At 38.7% G+C, this 20,384-nt stretch overlaps 1 protein-coding gene across 3 annotated transcripts in view; it reads right to left on the reverse strand.

Annotated features, from left to right (window-relative positions):
* Window positions 1-674: 674 nt before the first annotated feature.
* Window positions 675-20,384, reverse strand: part of AFTPH (aftiphilin) — a 42,352-nt gene continuing 22,642 nt past the window's right edge. Inside the window, exons 6-10 of one of the 3 annotated variants that reach the window (XM_063152316.1) lie at window positions 19,846-19,968; window positions 13,359-13,419; window positions 11,653-11,736; window positions 7,619-7,742; window positions 675-1,889 (exon numbers count right to left, since the gene is read on the reverse strand). In XM_063152316.1, the coding sequence (XP_063008386.1) occupies window positions 1,745-1,889; window positions 7,619-7,742; window positions 11,653-11,736; window positions 13,359-13,419; window positions 19,846-19,968 (537 nt within the window). In that variant the 3' untranslated portion in view covers window positions 675-1,744. The remainder of the gene's footprint in view (window positions 1,890-7,618; window positions 7,743-11,652; window positions 11,737-13,358; window positions 13,420-19,845; window positions 19,969-20,384) is intronic. The other 2 variants (XM_063152317.1, XR_010027180.1) reach the window with 2 other exon arrangements.

The following is a 20,384-nucleotide window of genomic DNA, read 5'->3' on the forward strand; positions in this document are numbered from 1 at the left end:
CTCTGACCCAAGTGCTGTCAGGCAATAAAGAATTCAAATAACAGATAAAAAAAACCACACTAGAGATTTCTCAGAACAAGATGTTAGGTGATGAACTGGTGGTGACTACTGAGCACTTAAAGAGCTGTGCACATAACAAAGACGTGGAAGAGTCCATCTCCATGCACCATCAAGAAACAGCAGCACCCAGAACATGGCTTACCTGCAGCAGTAGAGACCCTGAGAGCTCCAAGCCTTACCTCCACTGAGACCCTCTGATGAGATGTTTACAGAGCTAACCTGAGAGGAGAATTCTGTGACTGCTGTGTTTCTGGTTTTCTGCAGCTAAGAAATCAGCAAACCCAGCTGTCCTTTCTCACCTCACCATAGCTGGTGTTTCTTACAGCTGAATCTTGTCAATTGCTTTGAAGAAGTCTCTAACCCTAAATATCATGAGCCACACTGCCCTACAAGCCAGAAGGGAAATTGGAGACAGAAGTAAAAGACTGACTCCCAACATGATAAAGAGATAGGAGAATTGAAGGAAAACCTGCAGGACCCTGCCAGGTTTGTGGTTTGTGGGACTGAGCAGCACAAATCAGAAGGTCCTACAGCACATCAATTTTACCACTACCAGAAAAGTGAGCAATGCACACATTCTGTAAAAAAAAAAGACAGCAAGCTGTATACATATATATCTTTTAAATTATTTTATTTTGTGTAAGCTAAAAGGAAATTTACACACTTAAATCTCAAAAGACCTTGGGCATGCATATTGACCTTTTTAGAGGTTCTTCGACATAGCTCTCTTTTTTCCATAGGAATTTCCCCAGACATTTACAACCCATAGTTTTTTACTGTATATACAGCCTAAAACCATAGCAATCTATGATTATGTCATTTTACACTGTGCAAAATCAAACAGGAATAGTGGTACAATAGAACATAAAAATTTTTAACAGGTAAATTTCATTGTAAGACATTCATATTGTTTTGGTCCTTCTTTTCCAAATCAAACTGATTAAGAGCAGACAACCTTCTAATGACCAAACAAAAATTAAATCAAGTGTTTAGACAGTAATCCATAACTGGAACAAGAAATTACTGACAGCATACCTTTGAAAAGGCTATATAGTGACAGAGCCATACCACTGAAGTTCAAGAACATAAAAACTGATCAGCCAACCAATCAAACAGGGGGAGGGGATGGGGGAAAAGAAAAGGAAGAACACATCTTAAGCTTGTTAAAACACAAAAGAAATTACTGGGTTTTAAAGAAACAAGAACTGAAAAACCCACAAAAGGGACAACATTACCTTTTGATTTTTTTTCCAGCAAGAAGTATTTTAATATATGCAGGAAAGAAAAAGTTGCTCAATGCAATCTGAAAGTCTTAAGGGGCAACTTCACAGATCGTGAAGATTGAAGTTTTCATTATGTGTTTATAGGATTTTTTTTAAACTTTTAAAAGTTTTTTAAGAAGGACACCACCAGTGTATTTCACAAAGACATAAATGTATACAGCCCAGCACAACAAAAAGAATAGATCTTCAAAAAGATTTACCCCCAATTATTTACATTTTTCTCTAATATAAATTTAGGACTCCAGTATGTAAATAAATATACATTACTATGTATACCTTTCTAGTGCTGCTTACCAACAAATCATCTGAACTTGATATTTTTTTAATTAAAGCAAGATTGCTTTTTGCGACCCGCAGAGGGAAGAAAAAAAATCAATAGAAAACGTCCAATTCACATCACTTTAGTCTACCTTTTCTTGGCAGCTTGTTGAAGGTGTTAATGTGGCTGGGAACATCAACACCTTGGCATGCATGAAAGTTAAGTCAGGAAGGCTAGAAATCACCTTGGCAGCCTCTTCACTAAGATGTTCTTCCTTTTTAGGCTTCCTGTTGGGAAGAAGAGAACAAAGTGCATTAATCCAGTACCTAATAACCCTGGGATCACTGAAACAATCACTGATTGAAGCAATGTTCTGTCAGCTTGTCTCCCACTGACAGGCACTTCTGCAAGCTCCTTGAAGGTAGTCTAATGTTATAATACCTACCTGCCTACCAATAATGTGTTAACAGAGAGAGTCAGCAAAATGTTCCTGTGTATATTGTTGCAATAAGGAAAAAAATGTCCTATTCAAATGATAATTTTTACAGATTTTTTTGTTAGCAGCTTCAAGAGTCAAGAGACTCACTTGAATGCCCATATTCTACAGATAAAACAGCTGGAGCATTGGTTCTAAACTACCTAAATCTGGTATGATTCTTCAAAAATACAATGGAAAAGATCTTAAAAGGACATTAAGAAATGTCTAAGTTACTTCTCAGTAATTTTAAAATAAAAAAGCACTTATGCTGTGTTTTCATGAGTGTTCTCACACTGCCCATCATGCCACTCCACACTGTGATCCCAAAACCTTTTTCCCCTCAGGATTCAGCAGCAGCAGAAGGTGCCTCACAAATAAGTGTATCCACTTGCTTTGAAGTGCAGGAGTACGAGCAGCCATGATGCACAGAGCAGTCTGGGAATCACTAGGGTTTACTTTGCCTTTTGCATTATTCACAAGAATTACTGAGCACAAATGAATAAAGAAGTCTGAATCCCATGTCACTTGGTTCTCACTATTATGCAAAAAATTCACACTTCCCAAGTAAAATGAGGCCTGGCTCAGACTGCTACAGACCCCCCTCCTTTGCCCAAATATCCATACTTTACACATATCTGGCTTATCTTTGAAGAACACTGACTACTACCAGAAATACTCAGTTTTCCATTAAACATGATTCCAGTTTCAAAAAGGCACCTGCTAAATCCCGTAATGATGTAAGAAATTGCAACTGAATAAGCTCCCTCATCTTTGTGGGGATAAAAGCTGAGACAAAATGCTTGAACCAAAGAAACTGCTTTCCCTAGAGCACTTCAGAAATCTCCTTTCTGTATCTGGTCTTATTTATAAGCTTTAAACCAAGCCCATGAGAGGGCAATGTCCTCTCCAATCATGAAGCAGCATGTACTTTTTGTCAGCCCCCACAAGGATTGTTTCCTCAGCTGAGCAGAGACCAGTGGAAAGCAAGGGGCCACATGTTTGCTTCCACAGAAGCTCAGAATTCCTTAGCTAGAAGAAAAAAAGAGCTGGAGTCAAATGCATCCTTGACATCTGATGGTTGTGGTGACCATCACCACTGATCACAGTGCTGACACTGAACTATCCCTTCTGTTTGCCACTGAAATCCCCACTCAATGAAAGTCCTCTAGATGAGGCAGCCTGAACACTAAATCTGACTTACCTTCACAGAACAGCAATATTTTTTTTTCTCTGCTACAGCGGAATTTCACGAGCTACTGACTAGGCAGATTACCAAATTCTGGAGGATAAACAAAGCTGTGTGCTGGTTTTACTGAAGGAAGAAGCAGAGAGCCAATATGTGCCTCCTCTAACAACTTCACAGTCAGCTCTGTTTGCACTCAAAGGACTATCTCTGAGCTGTTGAAATGTGGTTCTCACCCACCACTGTGTTATCAGTAGCCTGTGCCACTATTAATAATGACTTACCACAAGCCCCTTAAAGGTACCAACTCCTGATGATCAAGGACTCAGAGCTAACAAAGGAGTGTTTGGCAGAGGAAGCCAAGGGAAGAGGGCTGCCTTGGAGATGTTCCTGTAATTGTTCATCAGGCTAGATGGAGCTCACACACTCCTTGCTATTTATATTCCTCTTCCTCCTCTGCAGCATGCTAAGCAATGGCACTGCTGGGCCCAGAGGCAGCGCTGCTTTTCCCTCTGTGGTCACATGCAGCACCTTTGTCACAGCACAGTGCCACCACTGCTGCTGTGCAGCTGCTCTCTGCAGAACAGGCACACCAGTGAGGGCTCAATCCCACCCAGTTACCCACTGCTCCCCTTCTGGCTGGAACACTCCCCTTTGCAATAACTTATCCACTCCAATGCAGTGTAAAAAGTATCTCTAAAGCAGGAGAAGCTAATGCACTAACACACACTAACTAACACTAACTGCACTAATACACTGAGTAACTACAACCACTGCTTAACTGTGACCAAGACAGAACTACAGATACAATCACTTGGTAATGAGACTCAAACCCTTTTCTAAAATCACCTCAGTGCAGAAAGGGATGAGATGGCCAAAATTCTCCATTCCTCAGTGGAGAGAGGCAGGTTCCCCTGCAATACAACAAAACTGGACACTACAAGTACCCTTTCTGGGTAACAACCAACACTTCTGGCAGCAAATATCACCAGGACAACCCTAAAGAGTTACTCACTAACTCTAATTTTAAAAGACAAAGTAGCATCATCACTGCAGACAGGTTTTACCTATTAAAGATAGCAAATTGCCCACTAACTGTGATGTCCATTAATAGAGGCAAGAGAAGTGACTGTGCATTAACTTCAGGCACCACTTTTGCTGAAGATTTCCCATTGCCAAGAGAATCTTTTGCTGAGCCCTGATCAGTGGAGAGAAGTCTTGCAGAGCTTCTCCTGCTCAAGCACTCCTCATTTCTAGGTGCCATGGCTCAAAGAACAGACACCTGAGTGAGTGGACTGTCAGTGCCAGCTGTCCTGTTTCCATCTGCTTTGGGATCAGAACTTTTGATTACAAAACCATGTAAGGACCCATCCCTGGATCAAAACAAACTCTCTGCCTCACTGAGGTTTCAAAATAATCCTCTACAGCACACTTTGCCCCATCCATCTCTTTTCTTACACTAGGTTACATTCCCTCTCAAGAAGGACAGGAGGGATATACCCCTACCCAAGCATTTGTACCAGCCTCTCTGTCTGTAGGCACTAAATTTCCTTTTCAAAGGCATGTTAACACCAAGCCACAAGAAATGAACCAGACTTACAGGCAGGAAAGTTGCTGGAAGAAAATCAGGCAAGAAAGAGGGAATGCTTTGTCCATCCATCACTTGCATGTCACTGTTCTGTTTTGCATTCCAACCCCTTCCTGCAGCATTCAAGTCTTTCAGGGCTTCAGTCACCTCTCATGTTTGCAAAGGGTTTTTAGGATAGCACCAGCAAGGCCAGGCTTTATCAGCAACAATGAGCTGATTAGAGAAATACACTTTAAAAACACTCTGTAATTAAGAGTTAGCCTGCTCCATCCAACACCATCCCCAAGGAGTATTTCCAGTTTAAGTGAGGGTTTTGGCCATTTCTTGGAAAGGTATCAGTGCTCTGCTTTCCTTCAAAAAGACAGCAGATAAACTTTTGATCTCTGCCAATTCTATGGAACTAGGCAAGGCTGGAGACTCTGTGGAATGCTGCTCTGGATCCCTGACCTTCAACACTTATTGCTGCTGTCAAAGTTTCAGGCTCAAGCTGAGGAGGAAGTTTCCCTCCTCTCCCAATACTTTCCTGCTGAGAAACAGACTTTCTGGTTCAAGAGATGGCTTTGCAACCAAAGACAGGGCTACTTTAGACAAAGACAACTCTCCACATGGCATCCCACAGCTGAACAGTGGTATTTCCACTCTAAACTTTACCCTAAAGATCCTGAGTTCAGCCAACAGACATGGGATAGCCTCAGCAGTACTGAAGTTGCCATCAAAGTGATCCCAACCCACTGATTTTGTCTTCCTCAGTCAGTTATCATTGATGTCTAATAGTTAACATTTCCAGGCTGGTGCATGAACCTCATTCTCACTGACCTGGCTGTACCCAGCCACTCCTATTTTAAAGTCTCCAGTTCATTACAAAAGAATTTATAAAACTGAAAAGAAAAACAAATTTATTACAAAAAGCTAACATTGTGCCACACTAGTTGGCATACTGCTGAGGCTGTACCTTCTTATTTTACAGAAGGCTTCTGGCCTGAAAAAACAGACTGCTTTTCTTTTGGGGAGCATGAAATCAAGAAGTAAAAGCACATGTTTTTTTTTTTTTTTTTAATTAGGAGTTGATAAGAACATACAAAATGTATTCAACCATGAAAACAGCAAATCCTTGTGTGTGTCTGAACTTAGCCTCCAAGTCTGAGGTGTCAGCCTGGTACAATGCTACATCACAGATCTAGAACCAGTTCCTGCTGGCAAGCAATGCTCTCCAGAACAGGGGAAGAGCTCTGACATTTGGATACAGAGCTTTAAGAGCAAAAGTAAGAGATTTCAAGTGCATTGTGGAAGCACTCAGGAAAAAACCAAACCCCTCATATCAAAAAAACAGTACAGAAAAATGAGGGTCAACACTTACTTAAGCAAAGTTCCTTTGTAAACAAAAAGCTAAGACATCTTAAAGCAAGGTACAAATCTAAGAGTGCAGATACAACAAAGATACATTTAGAGTTTGCATGTCCTGCTGTGGTTACTTTTAAATTAAGCTTAGAATATAATACAAAAGTATTTCAACTGTAACTATGTTTTCTAATTCCTGAAAGCCAAACTTCCACTACAGTATCTCTAGGAAGAGCATGTGCACTCCATGGGTAGAAAAAGAAGCAATCCAGAAGACCCAAAAATCAGCATGGAAGTGGGGAGTTCCCTCTACTGGTTCTCCCTTGAAATTTCATGGCTGGTTGATTTCATGCTCACTTTCAGAATTATCACTGCAGGAAAACTGGGAAGATCGTTTTCTTAGTAAAAGAGCATGTTTGACAAGAACTCTTGAAAATTACAAATTAGTCATTTTAAACAAGCCAGCTCCACCCCACCATGACTGTGCCTCCTCCTAAGGGCTGCTGCATGAAAACACATCCACTTCAAGAGTGCTGAATAAACCCTAAGGCTCACTGGGGAGTGAAGATATGTTATCATGCACTTGTTGCATGTTGAGGCATACATTTCCAAAAAGCCAATGTTTTACCTGGTAAAGACTCCTCAGCATTTCTTTTAAAGGGCACAGGCATTAGTTATATGTTAAGACAGTCTAGGACCCTACTGCTAAGACACACATAAAGAAATAAACCCAAAGAATACAAGCTTGTAAATGGAGAGATGATTCTGGACCAAATCAAAGCCCAGACTTCAAGCAAGCCATTTGATGTCTAAAGCCTTTCTACAGATGCTACCTATAAAAAAAGCACAAAACTACTTCATGTGTGCTCCACTGAGGCAGAAGTGACATCCTAAACCAACTACACATTCAATTCTCAAGGTGCAACAGCAAAATTAAACTGATGTTTGCTCACTGAAGTTTTGACAGGTGTTAGGAATATTTGTGAAGGGACAAATATAGTCATAATTGTTAGTCTGTTATCATTTAACTTGTGCAACATTCTGTATTTATAAATTACACAGAGACCAAGGAGAGTCTCCTGGGTCAGCCCTAGGTCACTGAACCGATTCAGTTTACCCTGCCACTCTCAGGAGCCACTCTGAGCTCTGATGTTCAGAAAGTTGCTTCCTCCAGTTCAGTCTTTGGCTCTACCTTTTCAGCATAGGTCCTGGTGATCTTTTTCCTTCAGCTCATAAACTCTTACCCATCTCATTTTAGACTTCTGAGATAATTTGAAATAGGAACTACAGTACAATGAACTTCAGATTTAAAATCTAAAGCCTTTTGATCATTCAGGAGCTTCTGCCCTAAAACTGCACACACATTCACACCTCACATTTCACACCCCCCTTAGAAACAGAAGAATAATGTGCAATGAAGAGCATTTACCTTGTGGACGTGCTTGCCTTCTCCACTGTGGACATGAGCCTTGCAAAAGCATCAGTCACTCTGCTGCTTGCATTGGAAGTTTCCAGTTTTGAGGTTGTCAATTCATACAGCTCAGGATCCACACCTTATAGTATAAAACAACAATCAGTGATGGTTGGAGGCAAGTTAAGTCATAATTAGTCAGAGACCAACTTGCTAGAGACTGCTTTCTGTAAACATCTGAATCATTTATAATTTGAAGATACATGAAAAGAACATGACAGAACATGTTTGTGTTTCTGAAGCATCATCCTCTCTCTCCATCCTTTTTCAGCAGCTTTTTCAGCTGTAGTAGAAAATACATGCCTTGGATCAAGTCTGGCATACGAGGTCTCAGTCTGTGAGTAAAAAAAAAACAACAGTCTGACTTTTCAGAGTGAAACCTCTATAAAAATGTCAGCTGTGTCAAAAATAGATTGTTTCAATTATTTCAACTCAACTGCCTGTATTAAAAGAACACTGCATGTTAACAGGGACCAACTCTTCACCTAGAGATTATAAACAACACTGGCATGCAATAGAGTGCATTTAGCATCTGGCTTTTCCCTAGGGGTTGTGTTAAAATTTTAAGTGAGGAAAAGAAGCTTTTATGAAACACAGTAGTGGAATGGCATTAAAAAAAAGTTACATACTAATATGCACAGGACCACCAAAATTTTAGTCTGTGCTCCCTTTTCAACTTTCAACTATTCCTAAGTATTTCTAATGGCATTAAGAATCCGAATGTTTCAGCCTTGAATTTCTAGCTTCAGTTATCTGAGGTCAGATGCTGAATTTTGACATCACTTTTGCTGAAAATGGATTTCAAATTTTAGCAGCAGAGGTCATTCTGAAAACACTGCAAACAATGGAAAGCTATATGCAAAAAATATGTATGTATGAGCTAAATTCTATCTGTTTAGTATCAAGCATCACATCTCAGTGGGAAGCAGCTCTAGGATTTTTAAATATTACATACTATCTCTTAAAAAAACTTCTAGGAATTAGAATTACCAAAATAAATCAAGAGGAAAGACTGTTACAGCAAGTTCTGTTGCATTTGAAATTGCTGATACTTCCCTAGTTACAGTTTCAGATACTTTATGCTTCAGAGGTTTCATGAAGCGCGCATATGTGCCATTCACAAGGTGTTTTTCAAAGACAGCACAGAATTTCTGTTCATAAGCACTGTGTTTATTCAGAGACACCTCTGAGCTAAACAGGTGTCACACTTGTGCCTGTTGGTGTGGACAACACAAAAGCATTTCACTCTACTGCAGAACAAACACTGCAAATACTGGGACCTGGTGCTCCTGTGCAGCTCCCAGATACAAAACCAGCATTTATTAATGTTTGCTGATGATTGCATCCAGTTTAATTCTCAGGATCAAGATGCTTTTAGAAGTATTCCTGAAACACCAAAAGATTACCAGAAATAAATGCCAGTGCCTATTGTCCTGCCTTTACCACCAGTAACTGCAGCACCGTGAGTGCTAAGAGATGATGTTAATCATCCCCAAACCTGCTTTGCATGAGCTCTCTACAAGCAGTGTCTTGACCATTTATCCTTTTGGGACAAGTTAATTCTTCTTTTATTGTGAGGAAACTTAGCTGACCAAAATGTGAAATAAAGAAAATCATCTGGTTAAGTTGCAGGATGTGGAAGATTTGTTTCACATAGTATGAGTTGATTAGAAATTAATCAGCTGTCCTTTTAACACACATGGTTTTTTATATCTGGATTTTCACAATTGATTTGATCCAGTTCCATGCAAAATATCAAAATATGTACTGTCCTGAGACCGGTATACCAAGACTTCTAGAAATGTCAGATGTTTACAGAACTTAGAAATAGGAAAAAGCCTGAATATTCCATAAAATATCCACTTTCAATCAGGGAGAGGAAGCCTTGAAGAAATACACTTTGACTTGCAGAAGCCTGCGAGATCCCATTAAGGTACAAACTGGAAAGCTAATTGAAGGAAGGAGCCCTTTGACATGCAACTCTGCAGCAAACATTAAATGCAACCTTGGAAGTTACATCATTTAGATATTGCCATTTACAGTCCTGTCTTGGGATGTCACTGCTCAATTTACTGCTCTTTAGGCACCTCTTACTCAGCCGCATTTATATTAAACTATTAACATGAAAAATAGAACAATACACTAAATCTGTGGGAAAATATAAGAAATGAGTAACTCCCTATTCATAATGTGGAATGAAATTTTTTATTAAAAAGTTATTTTGAGTACTGATGAAGTCAGACTGAGAAGAATTCCATGTCAATCTATAGCAAGTAAAACCAAATATCCAAAGAAAGAATAAACTTCTACTGAAAAAAGTATCTTCCTTAAGCAAAAAAAAAAATCTAGCAATTTGTCTTTCATTTATTTTATGTATTTTTTAAGAGTTGCATATTCTCCACTTTATTCAGATGATGAGAGAGTATTTAAGTAAACCACTGCAAAACCTTAATGAGATATTGAAGGAAAGTTAGCCAACCAAACCCCACACAAAGCTCCTAAACACACACACAAACACACGAGCTGCAAGCCATGAAACAAATGACTTTCCCAGAAACAAGTCAGTAAGAAAAAAAAACCCAAAGCCAAACCAAAAGAAATTAATGGGAAAAAAAAAAAAAGGCACTATAGGGCATACCATAGAAGGTGATACCTGTAACTTGATGAAACAACAACATAAAAAATAAAATGCAATAAAAGACTAACAGAGTATTCCTCCAGTAACACCTTCCAGTGTGCACTCCTTCTGCACAAGCAATAATGCATGTACCCAACTACACAAGCAATAATAGGTGTAATGGGCACTGGTGACTTGTGTCAGTGGACTTGGCACACACTTACAAAAAAACCTGTAGGACTCAAGCACTTTTTGTTAGCTGTCACTTCCATGACAAATCTGCCCTCTTTCATCTGATAATGGTATTTCTCAAGGGTGGAATAAAAAGTCATTTAGATTGCCATGCCATAAAATTGCTTTCAGTGATTAGATTTTAAAACTAAAAAAGCTGGTTTCTAAAAAGAAAAAATACCATAATAATTATAATCATTTGTTTGAAATATGGGAGGACCCCAAACATCTTATGAACAGGTTTTAAAAATTAAAATCACTAAGAGGAAAAATATCTTTCCTGTGACTAAATTGATTATCATGGCTTCAGGCATTGTATTGAAGGAGTACTTGCATTATCAATTTAACCTATGCACTAGAACAAATCCCCAGTGTTCCCTGAAATTCCTGCAGGAATTTATTCAAAGTGTAGGTTTTCACAAGCTCGTGCAAAATACTCAGAGCATGTAAAAACCACGTGAAAAATGAATTAAATTACTTTCACACATTATTCTGGGAGAGAGTGGTGTTTTCATCTCCTTTTTAAGGGAGTAAGTGTTGCAGATAAAATGCTTTGGGTTCAAAATTAACATTCATGAACTTCTAATACCCCACAAACATGCAACTATCCTTCTTTTCTATTATAAAGGCTGTTAAAACACCTTTTTCACTGTATTATTGGTAGTAGCCCATGACCTCCTGAGCTATCACGTATCAAGGTTGATAAATTTATATTCACACATGGCTTCCAAACATCGTCATAATCCTGTAATTTGGAGGCACTTAGAGAAGAGAGCAAGCCTCATGTTTTAGGAATTGCCACATCTACACCATTTTTCAAATTTCCTTAAGTGCTTAGAAGAGTTAACTTCTGGAATTTCTCATTTGAAACAAGTGTTTTAACATCTTATTTGCAAGAGCATAAAAGCCATTCATTCCTTCAGCAGGTGACAAATACAGAGCTGACAGTACCTTTTAAATACTTCGTACTCGATACAAAACATCAGAAAACAGAACACAGATTAAAGGAAAAACGCAGTAGAGAGACATTTTAGAGAAATGCAATGTAAAATTTCTCCTTGTTTGTAGGAAAGTCAAGTGATGTGCTCATGCTTTTAGTAAGTCGTTATATTCGTAACAGTTGTGGTTTGAACACTCTGCTGACCTGGGATTGTGGTGGTGCTGCTAGAGCTACTGTCATCCACGGGCCCAAAGAAATCAAGGTTCAGAAGAGTGGAACCTCCACTAGCTTGAAATTCAGTGACCGTGTTGGTAGGCAGCCATATAGAAGGTAAGCCAAGGGAGGGGTTTATGTGTAAAAAGGGGTAAGACACACACTTGAACATGCAAGTTATAATTAGTACTCAGTACGCAATTTAAAAATCGACATGAAAACAATGCTTACAGTATTAGTTTGTACCTTCTAAAATGTTAACAACTTAATTCAATGCACATTTCCTCATGTACAATGCAGCAAGGAAATCAACACTAGTAACTTTAAAATATAAATATTTATTTCGATCTAAAAATGAAAGAGAACCAGCACGACCCAGAGAGAGAGATGTGATCACTTAAAGGGAAACAATATATAAGTCAATTGACAGTTAAAATATAATGGGCTTTTTCTCCCCTTACTGAAATTGAAAGCCATTCTTTCATCAGGAAAACTTAGCAAAGAACAAAAAGAAAAAAAAATTCAAAATTTTATTTAGCGGCTTTAAGCTATAAATTATCATTATCTTAAAGCAGTGTGACCACTGGGTAACAAAGGCCACTCTTATGTCCAGCTCCTCACTGGCAAATTATACTGTTCCCCTTTAGCACTAAAACAGAAATCAAACCAAGATACATTTTAAAGTTGTTTGTTAAAAGAAAGCATGATGATTGACTGAAGTAGTAAGACACCAGACAACAGCAAAAGGGTCCATCCAGGCTTTCCTTCAGCACCATGATATTGCTATCCAAACTCTTACACCCCACACATTCTGCAACAACACAGTGTGGCAACACCAGTGCAGTAAGAGATGCACTTTATCTGAGCCTGCCTTTGAACTTGTGTCATCAATCAGTTGCTGTCAGAAGGCTCCTTGTAAAGGAGTTTCTTAATAGGTTTCTAGTCTGTCAGTCAAACAAGTTTCCAGAACTTGTTTTATTTCCTCTGCATGCACTTACATTTCTGACACTAGAGGCAGTGGCACAACTCACTTTGCTATTAAAATAGACATAGGTGAAGGGTCTTTTAGGTGATAACTATATACATTTACAGATATAAATAAGTTCGTAGCTACCTCTTTAATATAATAGCTATAATTAGCTCTTTAGTGTAAGCAAAAGTGATAATGAATGAAGTCACATTTTTGAAATATAAAATTATCTTTAAATCTGAAAACTTTCAGCTCAGGAAGTGTACATTTTGCAAACAGTTTGTGGTTAAAATATTGTGCTTTGAAGTAGCCACTTTACAGAAGTTTGTCATTTAGAGGATGTCTAAAGAGATAGCTGACTGGTGAAAAATACTTTTAGGAAGTAAAACTCATCAACCTAAAATGCTCATTTGTTCAGAGTTTCATTATAATCTGCAGTTATACGTAATGAAGTGTTAATATTGCCACTGTGTCACTAGCATATGGCAGGAATCTAAAATAATACTTGTATTTTTCAAACTATGTAATACTTCACACAGGGGAACTGTAAATCAGAAAGAAAGCCTGAATTTCCAAAGTTAGGAGTAAGAAATAAGTAATATATATATTTTTATATATGTGTGTGTGTATATATCTTAAAAAAATAATCAGCAGATAGATGTTTGTCTGAACTTTGTAGCTTTCTTATCTCTAGCTCTGGTGCTAGAGGCTCTACGGAGAGACGTACCATCTAAAGGGTTAGTAAGGCCACTGCTACTCCAGTCAAACTGGACAGGTGGTAGAGATTCCTAGAGTTGAAAAGTCAGAAATCAGATTTTATAGTCAGTTCAGGTTACAACAATGCAAAGCAGTTCAAACAACAGATTCTTTAGCGTCTAACACTAAAAAAGACAACTAAATGATCAAGCCCCAACTTTTGGGAGGTGTGTCTTTCCATAATATGCACTACAGATTCAAAGTAGATTTCTTCTACCACAGGAATTCCATTAAATTCTGATCAGCACAGATTAAGTAACTTCTAACTCAAGCAGGATTTGCAAATTAACTAAAACATGAATTGAATAACAAACCTTAAGGCAACATTGAAAATTAAACTATTACTTTCATGGAAGATGAGGCACTTAGCATAAATAGTTATGTATACACAATTACAGGGCAAATTCAGAACAGTGAAAGCTGTCTGTGCATCCAACCTTTGTCTTGATCATATATATCATTTATCATCAAACAACCAATCATTCTTTTGGCTTGTTTTGCTCTTAAGAAACACAATCTCCACACATGAGGGACAAAGTATCAACACCCTCTCCACTCCACCCCCTTTAAAAATAAAAGTCCTGTGAGTTATTATCCTTTCACAGTTAATTAATCCTGATCTATATACAAACCATGGGCAGCAATGCTTGAACAAGAGGAGATTGGAAACACTGACTCCTCCTGGGAGCCCATCCTTGCCTTTTGATTTCCTCTTGTTAAGCCTTTTGGACACAAGCAAGCAGCAGGGACCATGCTCTACAGGGGCAGTGTGAGTTGCAAGCACTGTCTTCCTGTACTCTCAGGACACAAACTGATGGGACAGTAGCAGAAATATCTGAAAGAAGCTGAACCTTTCTACTTCTTTCTGCATTACACTCTGCTCTCTCCCCAGTGAAGCCAACTGTCATGAGGCACTGGGAAAGGATGTGCCCTCAACTTCTAAAGAAACAATCACAGTATGGAAGAAAAACAATGGATTTTCTCAGCAATGTTCTTTAAAACACATCAGTACTTGTTAAGCTTCCAGTGGCTGAGCCATACTTTCTCTTTGCTTTTGTAGAAAATCAGCCTTCATTTTTAATTTTAAAGATTCCAACCATCTGACACTGAAGAAAAATGCAGATTCACTAATTGAGGCTGCAGCAACCTGAGGTAGCTTTGTAGCACAATTAAGCTCACTGTAAATTTCCTCAGTGTGAGATCTTTGCAGGAAGCAAAACAAAGGGAGCTGGAGATTTCTGTATTTATTTATAGGAAAGATTTTTCTAAGCAAGACATTTACTATCTAATGCCTTAAAAATACTTTCAGCACTGAGCACAGCTTGAACAGTATTCTCTCCATGGAGGTTAATAAACTGATTCTTCACTTTTTACTTTGCTTTGGGAATGGTCTTATGAAATGATTTGCATGTAGATATAATGCCAGCAGTGTGGAAGCTCCACCTGATGAAGTAATGATCACCATTATCAGTAGCTTGTTTAAACTTTGTCACATGTAAAATATATTAACATTAAAAGGAGTTCGTAGGAAAAGAGAAGGGTAGTGAGTATAACAATTTAGCAGCTTTCTGCTCTGAGCAAAATGAACTCAAATTGAAATAAAGTGGCTTCCTACCAGCTCTTACTGAGGAAAACACCCAGTTGATTTTGTGTCAAAGGCCTGAGTCAGGACTGATGACTGACAGAGCTGCATGGAAAAAGTGGCAGCAATGGTTTGCAAAGTGTTTGCCTTTAATGATGGCCTGACTCTCAGATTTGACAAGGAAAGGACAAAGGATGTGATGAATTCTTCCTAAAATGGGAAAAAACGAGTCTGACTCCAAATCAGTAAGAATACACCAAATATATTAGCCTGCTCTGTGGGGTGAGGCCACCCTGCTGACTTCAAGTACTTTGCAAAAGAGAGGGTAAGCAAAGCAGCCCTCAGCTACACAGATGCTGGCAAGTCCCAGTCTATACAGTAGCAAACCAAGTGAAAGGAAAAGGCAGAGGAAAAAGCAAAATTAAACTGAAAGTTTTCTGTTTCTTGCTACTTCAGCCCTAAGAAACACCTGAACACAGGCACTGAAACCTCAGCCAGTGGGAACATACCCAGCAAATGGGAATACAATGTTCAGTCTTTCTGAAACTGTGAGGTTGTTAGGTTACTGCAATTATTATTTTAGTGACATGCTTTAAGGAAAAGTGCCCAATCTAAGAGAATATTGAGAAATGAAGCACATTGCTTTCACTCCTCAAGGCCTCCATCTTAGATTACAGGACACAGTACAGAAATGAAAAAGTACACTCAGCTGTCAGAGTACTACTCTGAATGTTAAAAAGAAGTAAGAAAGAGGAAATTAAAATGCCTGCCTGTTTTACTGCATCATATTTCACTTTGATGCAAGTGAGAGATGTTCTCACACAGTAATTTTAGAATGTATTATGTAAGAGCTCTCATAATCCAAAAGAGTAAAATGTAAACGTTTGTGTATGTGCCAATAATTACACAAGGAAAATTAAACAAAATAAATAAAAAGAAGCATTTTGCTGTCTTAAAGCTGGGCAAAAAGAATAAAAGGACTTGTAATACAAATATAATGTCAATATTCAGATGGATCCCAAAAATGAGCATCATACACACTCCAGAAAAAGCTTTACATGCAAGTAATTCATACATTTCCTTGTGTGTATTCATTGGCAAAATTTTATCAGTTCTGAAAACTGCTCTTTTCAGACAGCCCTTTACACAGCTGTCACATCTGAGAGAACAGCAAGTTCTGCAGCATCTCTTACCTGCAAATCCTTCTTCCTTACTCTGTCAACAAAGCCACACACACTCTCACACTCTTGGATCTTTCTCACACGTATAACTGGAGAGCAGTTCCTGATGGAGCCTTTGGCTGGTGGCCAATAATATGGTAGTTTGCATCTGTCATTGTTAGAAGTCCTGATGGCCTCTTATGTAATTAAAAGTGTTTTTAGAGACTGTCACCCCATGGGGTTTAATTAAGGTTCAGTCCCTAATAGCCACCAAGTGTAAGATGTATATTTCTATTATAACCTGATCCCTAATTCAGTGGCTTACATGCAAGCAGATGTGCTGTAATGGGCACCTGCAGAAAAGAAGCACTGGTAATTTTCTTCTACAAAGGTCTGGGTCACTGCAGATTTTTATTCCAATAAAAACTTACTAAGTAAAATTTGGCAGGTAACCCTCAAAAGAAACATAGTCCCAAACAGAGAGAAGAGAATGCTTTGAAGCAATAGCAGAAGAGCAGAAATATCTGGACAACTTTCTTCAAAATATCCAAAGAGAAGCAGATAAATAAACTTTAAAACAACATTAACCAGAAAACAGTATCAAACCAAGAGAAAGCAGTCATCACTAAGTCCAGACAGCAACCCTTTAGACAAACACTGGAATGTAATTTGCATGCACTGCCTGAAGACTTGGCTGTGATTTAGAAGCCCACTAGAGCTGCACTAAAAAGAAGAGAAAGGCACCTGTCTTGGGTCTCACAATCAAAGGGTGCCTATTTCACCAGCCACTCCTTACACCTGATGTGCCTTGACAAAGCCTTTTACCTCAGCCCTGTGAAGTCTTTGAGACACCATGCTTAGATCAAGGCAACAGTAATCAGGGGATTATTTTATATTCTGTTTACTGCCTTACAGTTATGAGCACAGAGGAACAGAGAAATAAACCCCTCAATTGTCAAGATAAACAACAGATCAAAGAAGAATTTAGATTCTACCTTCAAATATAAAAGAGAATGACTCTACAAAAATCATCTTTATACAACAAACTAATGTGACAATCCAGTGACTTGCTTGAGAACTCAATTTCAAAACCCTTGTCCCTATAGCTTAAATGGCTCAGATGGAAATTTGTCCACTCTATTTCCCCAGCCTAACTCAGTCAGACACACTGGAGGGAATGAAGGCAAAACATTCAGAGTTTATGTCATAACTAGGAAGAAACATTGCAGCTCATTTGCTGTCTTTTACCTCATTCTATTAGTTCTGAAGTTCTCCAATTTAAATCTCTGCATGGTTTTGTCTGTTTGCCTACAACAAAACCATTTAGGAGGCATTTCTGTGTTTCTACAAGTGTTCTTTCCAGTATTCCTTTTGCCTCATCAGTCTTCCAAAGTCTTATTCTCTTAGCAGGAAGTCATACACACAGATGCACAGACACTGATCTGTATACAAGTGCCATAAATGCCAGCCCTCAGAGGAGAACTTTTCCCTGAGCAAAGAACATGAATCTATCAACCAGAGCCTCTCCTTCCAAAGAGAATGTCAATATTCTGAAGTTTGTGAAAATATAGATAAATCTTCATTCTGAAAATGGAGGAATTTAGAAGTTTAACTAAATAATTACACATTAACCAGGTACACTAAAGAGATATTTGAATTGCTGCACCTAAAAAACTTGCACTTAGAATAAGAAGTTTCAGACTAAGAATAATTTTAGAATAAGAAGTTTCAGAGTCCACTAAAACTGCCTGTATTTCTACTGAATAGTTTAACAATGTTTCTAGCAGAGCTCCTAATGAAATGCTTGGGCACATCATCTTATTACCACAACAATCTGGAATATTCTGAAAGAGCCATTTGTACAATGTGATGTGAAACTGGATTTTCCCCAAAGCAAACAGAAGCCATCAATCATTGACAGAAGATGAGACCAAGAAAGAAAGGAGGTCTCTGAGGTGGAGAATTGATTGTTCATGCCCTGAAACTTTCAGAATGTCATCTAACTGTAGCCTCCTAGAATTCTGAATGGTTACAATCCCTAACCCATTTCTTCCCCAAAAGCTTATTTTAGTGTTTGTCTTTTTGAAAAAGCTAACCTAATGCCACCAGTGCAGACAGACAGCACACAAACTTCTCAGATGTATTCATGGACCACAACTATTGAACAGAGATGGCCTTATCAGAACAAGCTGTAGGTCAAGATTATCCCACTGTGACAAGTAATGGGAAATTCTGTAGCAGGAATTCATAATTACAGAAAAAGAGAGACTTTGGTAAGTAGAGGTTCTTATTTTCAGCACTATGACTGTCAAGCAACTGAGAAAATGGCACTTGTCAGAGATGCTGTTACTTCAGGCTCTCTCAGCTATCCACACTGTTTAGTATATGGCTTCATTTATGTTTCCTCCTCTGTAAAAAAGGGTACTTTGAATGCTGCAAAAAGACAGTGAAATGTTCCTACTTTCTTACCACACAGGAGATTTCTTCAGGTCAGACTGCTTGCACTGATGTTACCTTTTCCTATATCCACTTCAGCTGCTCAGTTCCACTGCATAGGAGGAGCAGCACAGGAAGCACCAAATGTGTATTGCTGTATAAAACAATGGGAGCTCTGAGCCCACTGACAAACTGCTGCTCAATAATGAAAAAGAATTCTCCTCTGCTAGAAGCATGTCACACTTAGAGCTCTGCAGTGTGGCAGAACAAGGACTGCAAGAACATCACTACACAAGTACCTAGTGTTAAGGTTAAGTGTAGCCCAAGAATAATCCTTTCTGGAATGCCTTCAATCAGAAGTCACGAGCATAGCAGGTACCTGAAGATGTTGGGTGGATTAAACAAGACCTGCACTAAGGAGGGACACAGCTGAGTCTGAATATGTACTGAGCATCACTGTAATGACACTGAAAATGAAGTATCTCTGCATATCCCATTAGCTTGTTGACAACCACACATATTGAAGCATGCATGGCATTCAAGTGCTCTTCTAATATCCTTACATCAAAACAACAGCAACAAAGAACTCATGAAATTCAAAAGCTCACTCCCAAACTCCTCTGAATTAATTTTGTATCAGACTTTAAAGATAGAGAAGCCAGCAAAGCAACTGTGTGTAACAGATAATTCAATAAATCTGGCACAAAGGGCCAAGAGAATTCATACAATCAAAAAGTCAGACATGTATGCTTGTAATGACCACACCAAAAATCTCTCTTGGGGCAGCTGGGCTGCTTTGCATGATACTCTGAAGAAGTAAGAAAGGGCAAAAGGAAATGAACCTGAACAGTATAAATGTAAATAGCATCATTCAGAAAACTGAGTGCTAACCAACACGTAGAACAACCTCCAAAAATGAGCTCCAGAATAAGCAAAGATGAAGAACCCTAGCCAGAGGTCAGATGAGTCTCACATTACATATAAATCTGTCTACCTGCCCAGTGCCTTTGAGAGCAAACTGCTGTGTAACAGTAAGGATCATCAGGACTCTGAAATGGTGGCCACCAACTGCTACAGCCTCATCACAGGGACTCCCAGTCACACATGAAAAGCAGATCCAAGAGCAGGACTTCGATCTGGCACAACCAATAGCTGCCTTTTACATACAGGTGTCTTTGAATACACCATCCAGATATTTTAAACATAAAGAGACAATGCACCCCATTATTTCCCTCATTCTTTCTTTGCCTCTGCTCTCCCTTCTCTCCCTGTTTTTTTACCTGGAACTGATCAGATGCACATGTGTTCATCTCTGGTGATACAGGAGGTGTCTGTCCTATTGAAGCTATTTTTTCTGCTGCAGATATTGGTTTCAAAGGTTCCTTGGTAGGTTCTAACATACCCTGAATAAACAAACAACAAACAACTAAATAAATAATCTGATTTTTAAAAATGACTTGCACACACAGACACACACATTTACAGACATTTCAAGAACTGCAGATGCCAAAAACTAGAACACACTACTAGGTAGTACTACCCTCAACTAAGGGCTTGGGGGTAACCATGTATCTCTGGGACACTTTCACTGTGTTGAGATGGAGCAGGGGAAAATCATCGTGGGTCCTTAGGCCTAAGAAACATTTTAGAGCTAGTAACAAAAACCCAAGTGTTGAGCTGGAGCTTGCTTTCAACTTTCAGTGAGGTAATTTAAGCTGGAGAAAACAGTTACTTGATAAGGTGATGTCTTCTCCTCCCAATTGTGTGTAGACTATTCCAGAAATATCAAATGACCCATCACAAAAGTACAACTGCATTC

The sequence above is a fragment of the Melospiza melodia genome, chromosome 3 (genome assembly GCF_035770615.1).
Source record: "Melospiza melodia melodia isolate bMelMel2 chromosome 3, bMelMel2.pri, whole genome shotgun sequence".
Lineage (NCBI taxonomy): Eukaryota > Metazoa > Chordata > Aves > Passeriformes > Passerellidae > Melospiza > Melospiza melodia.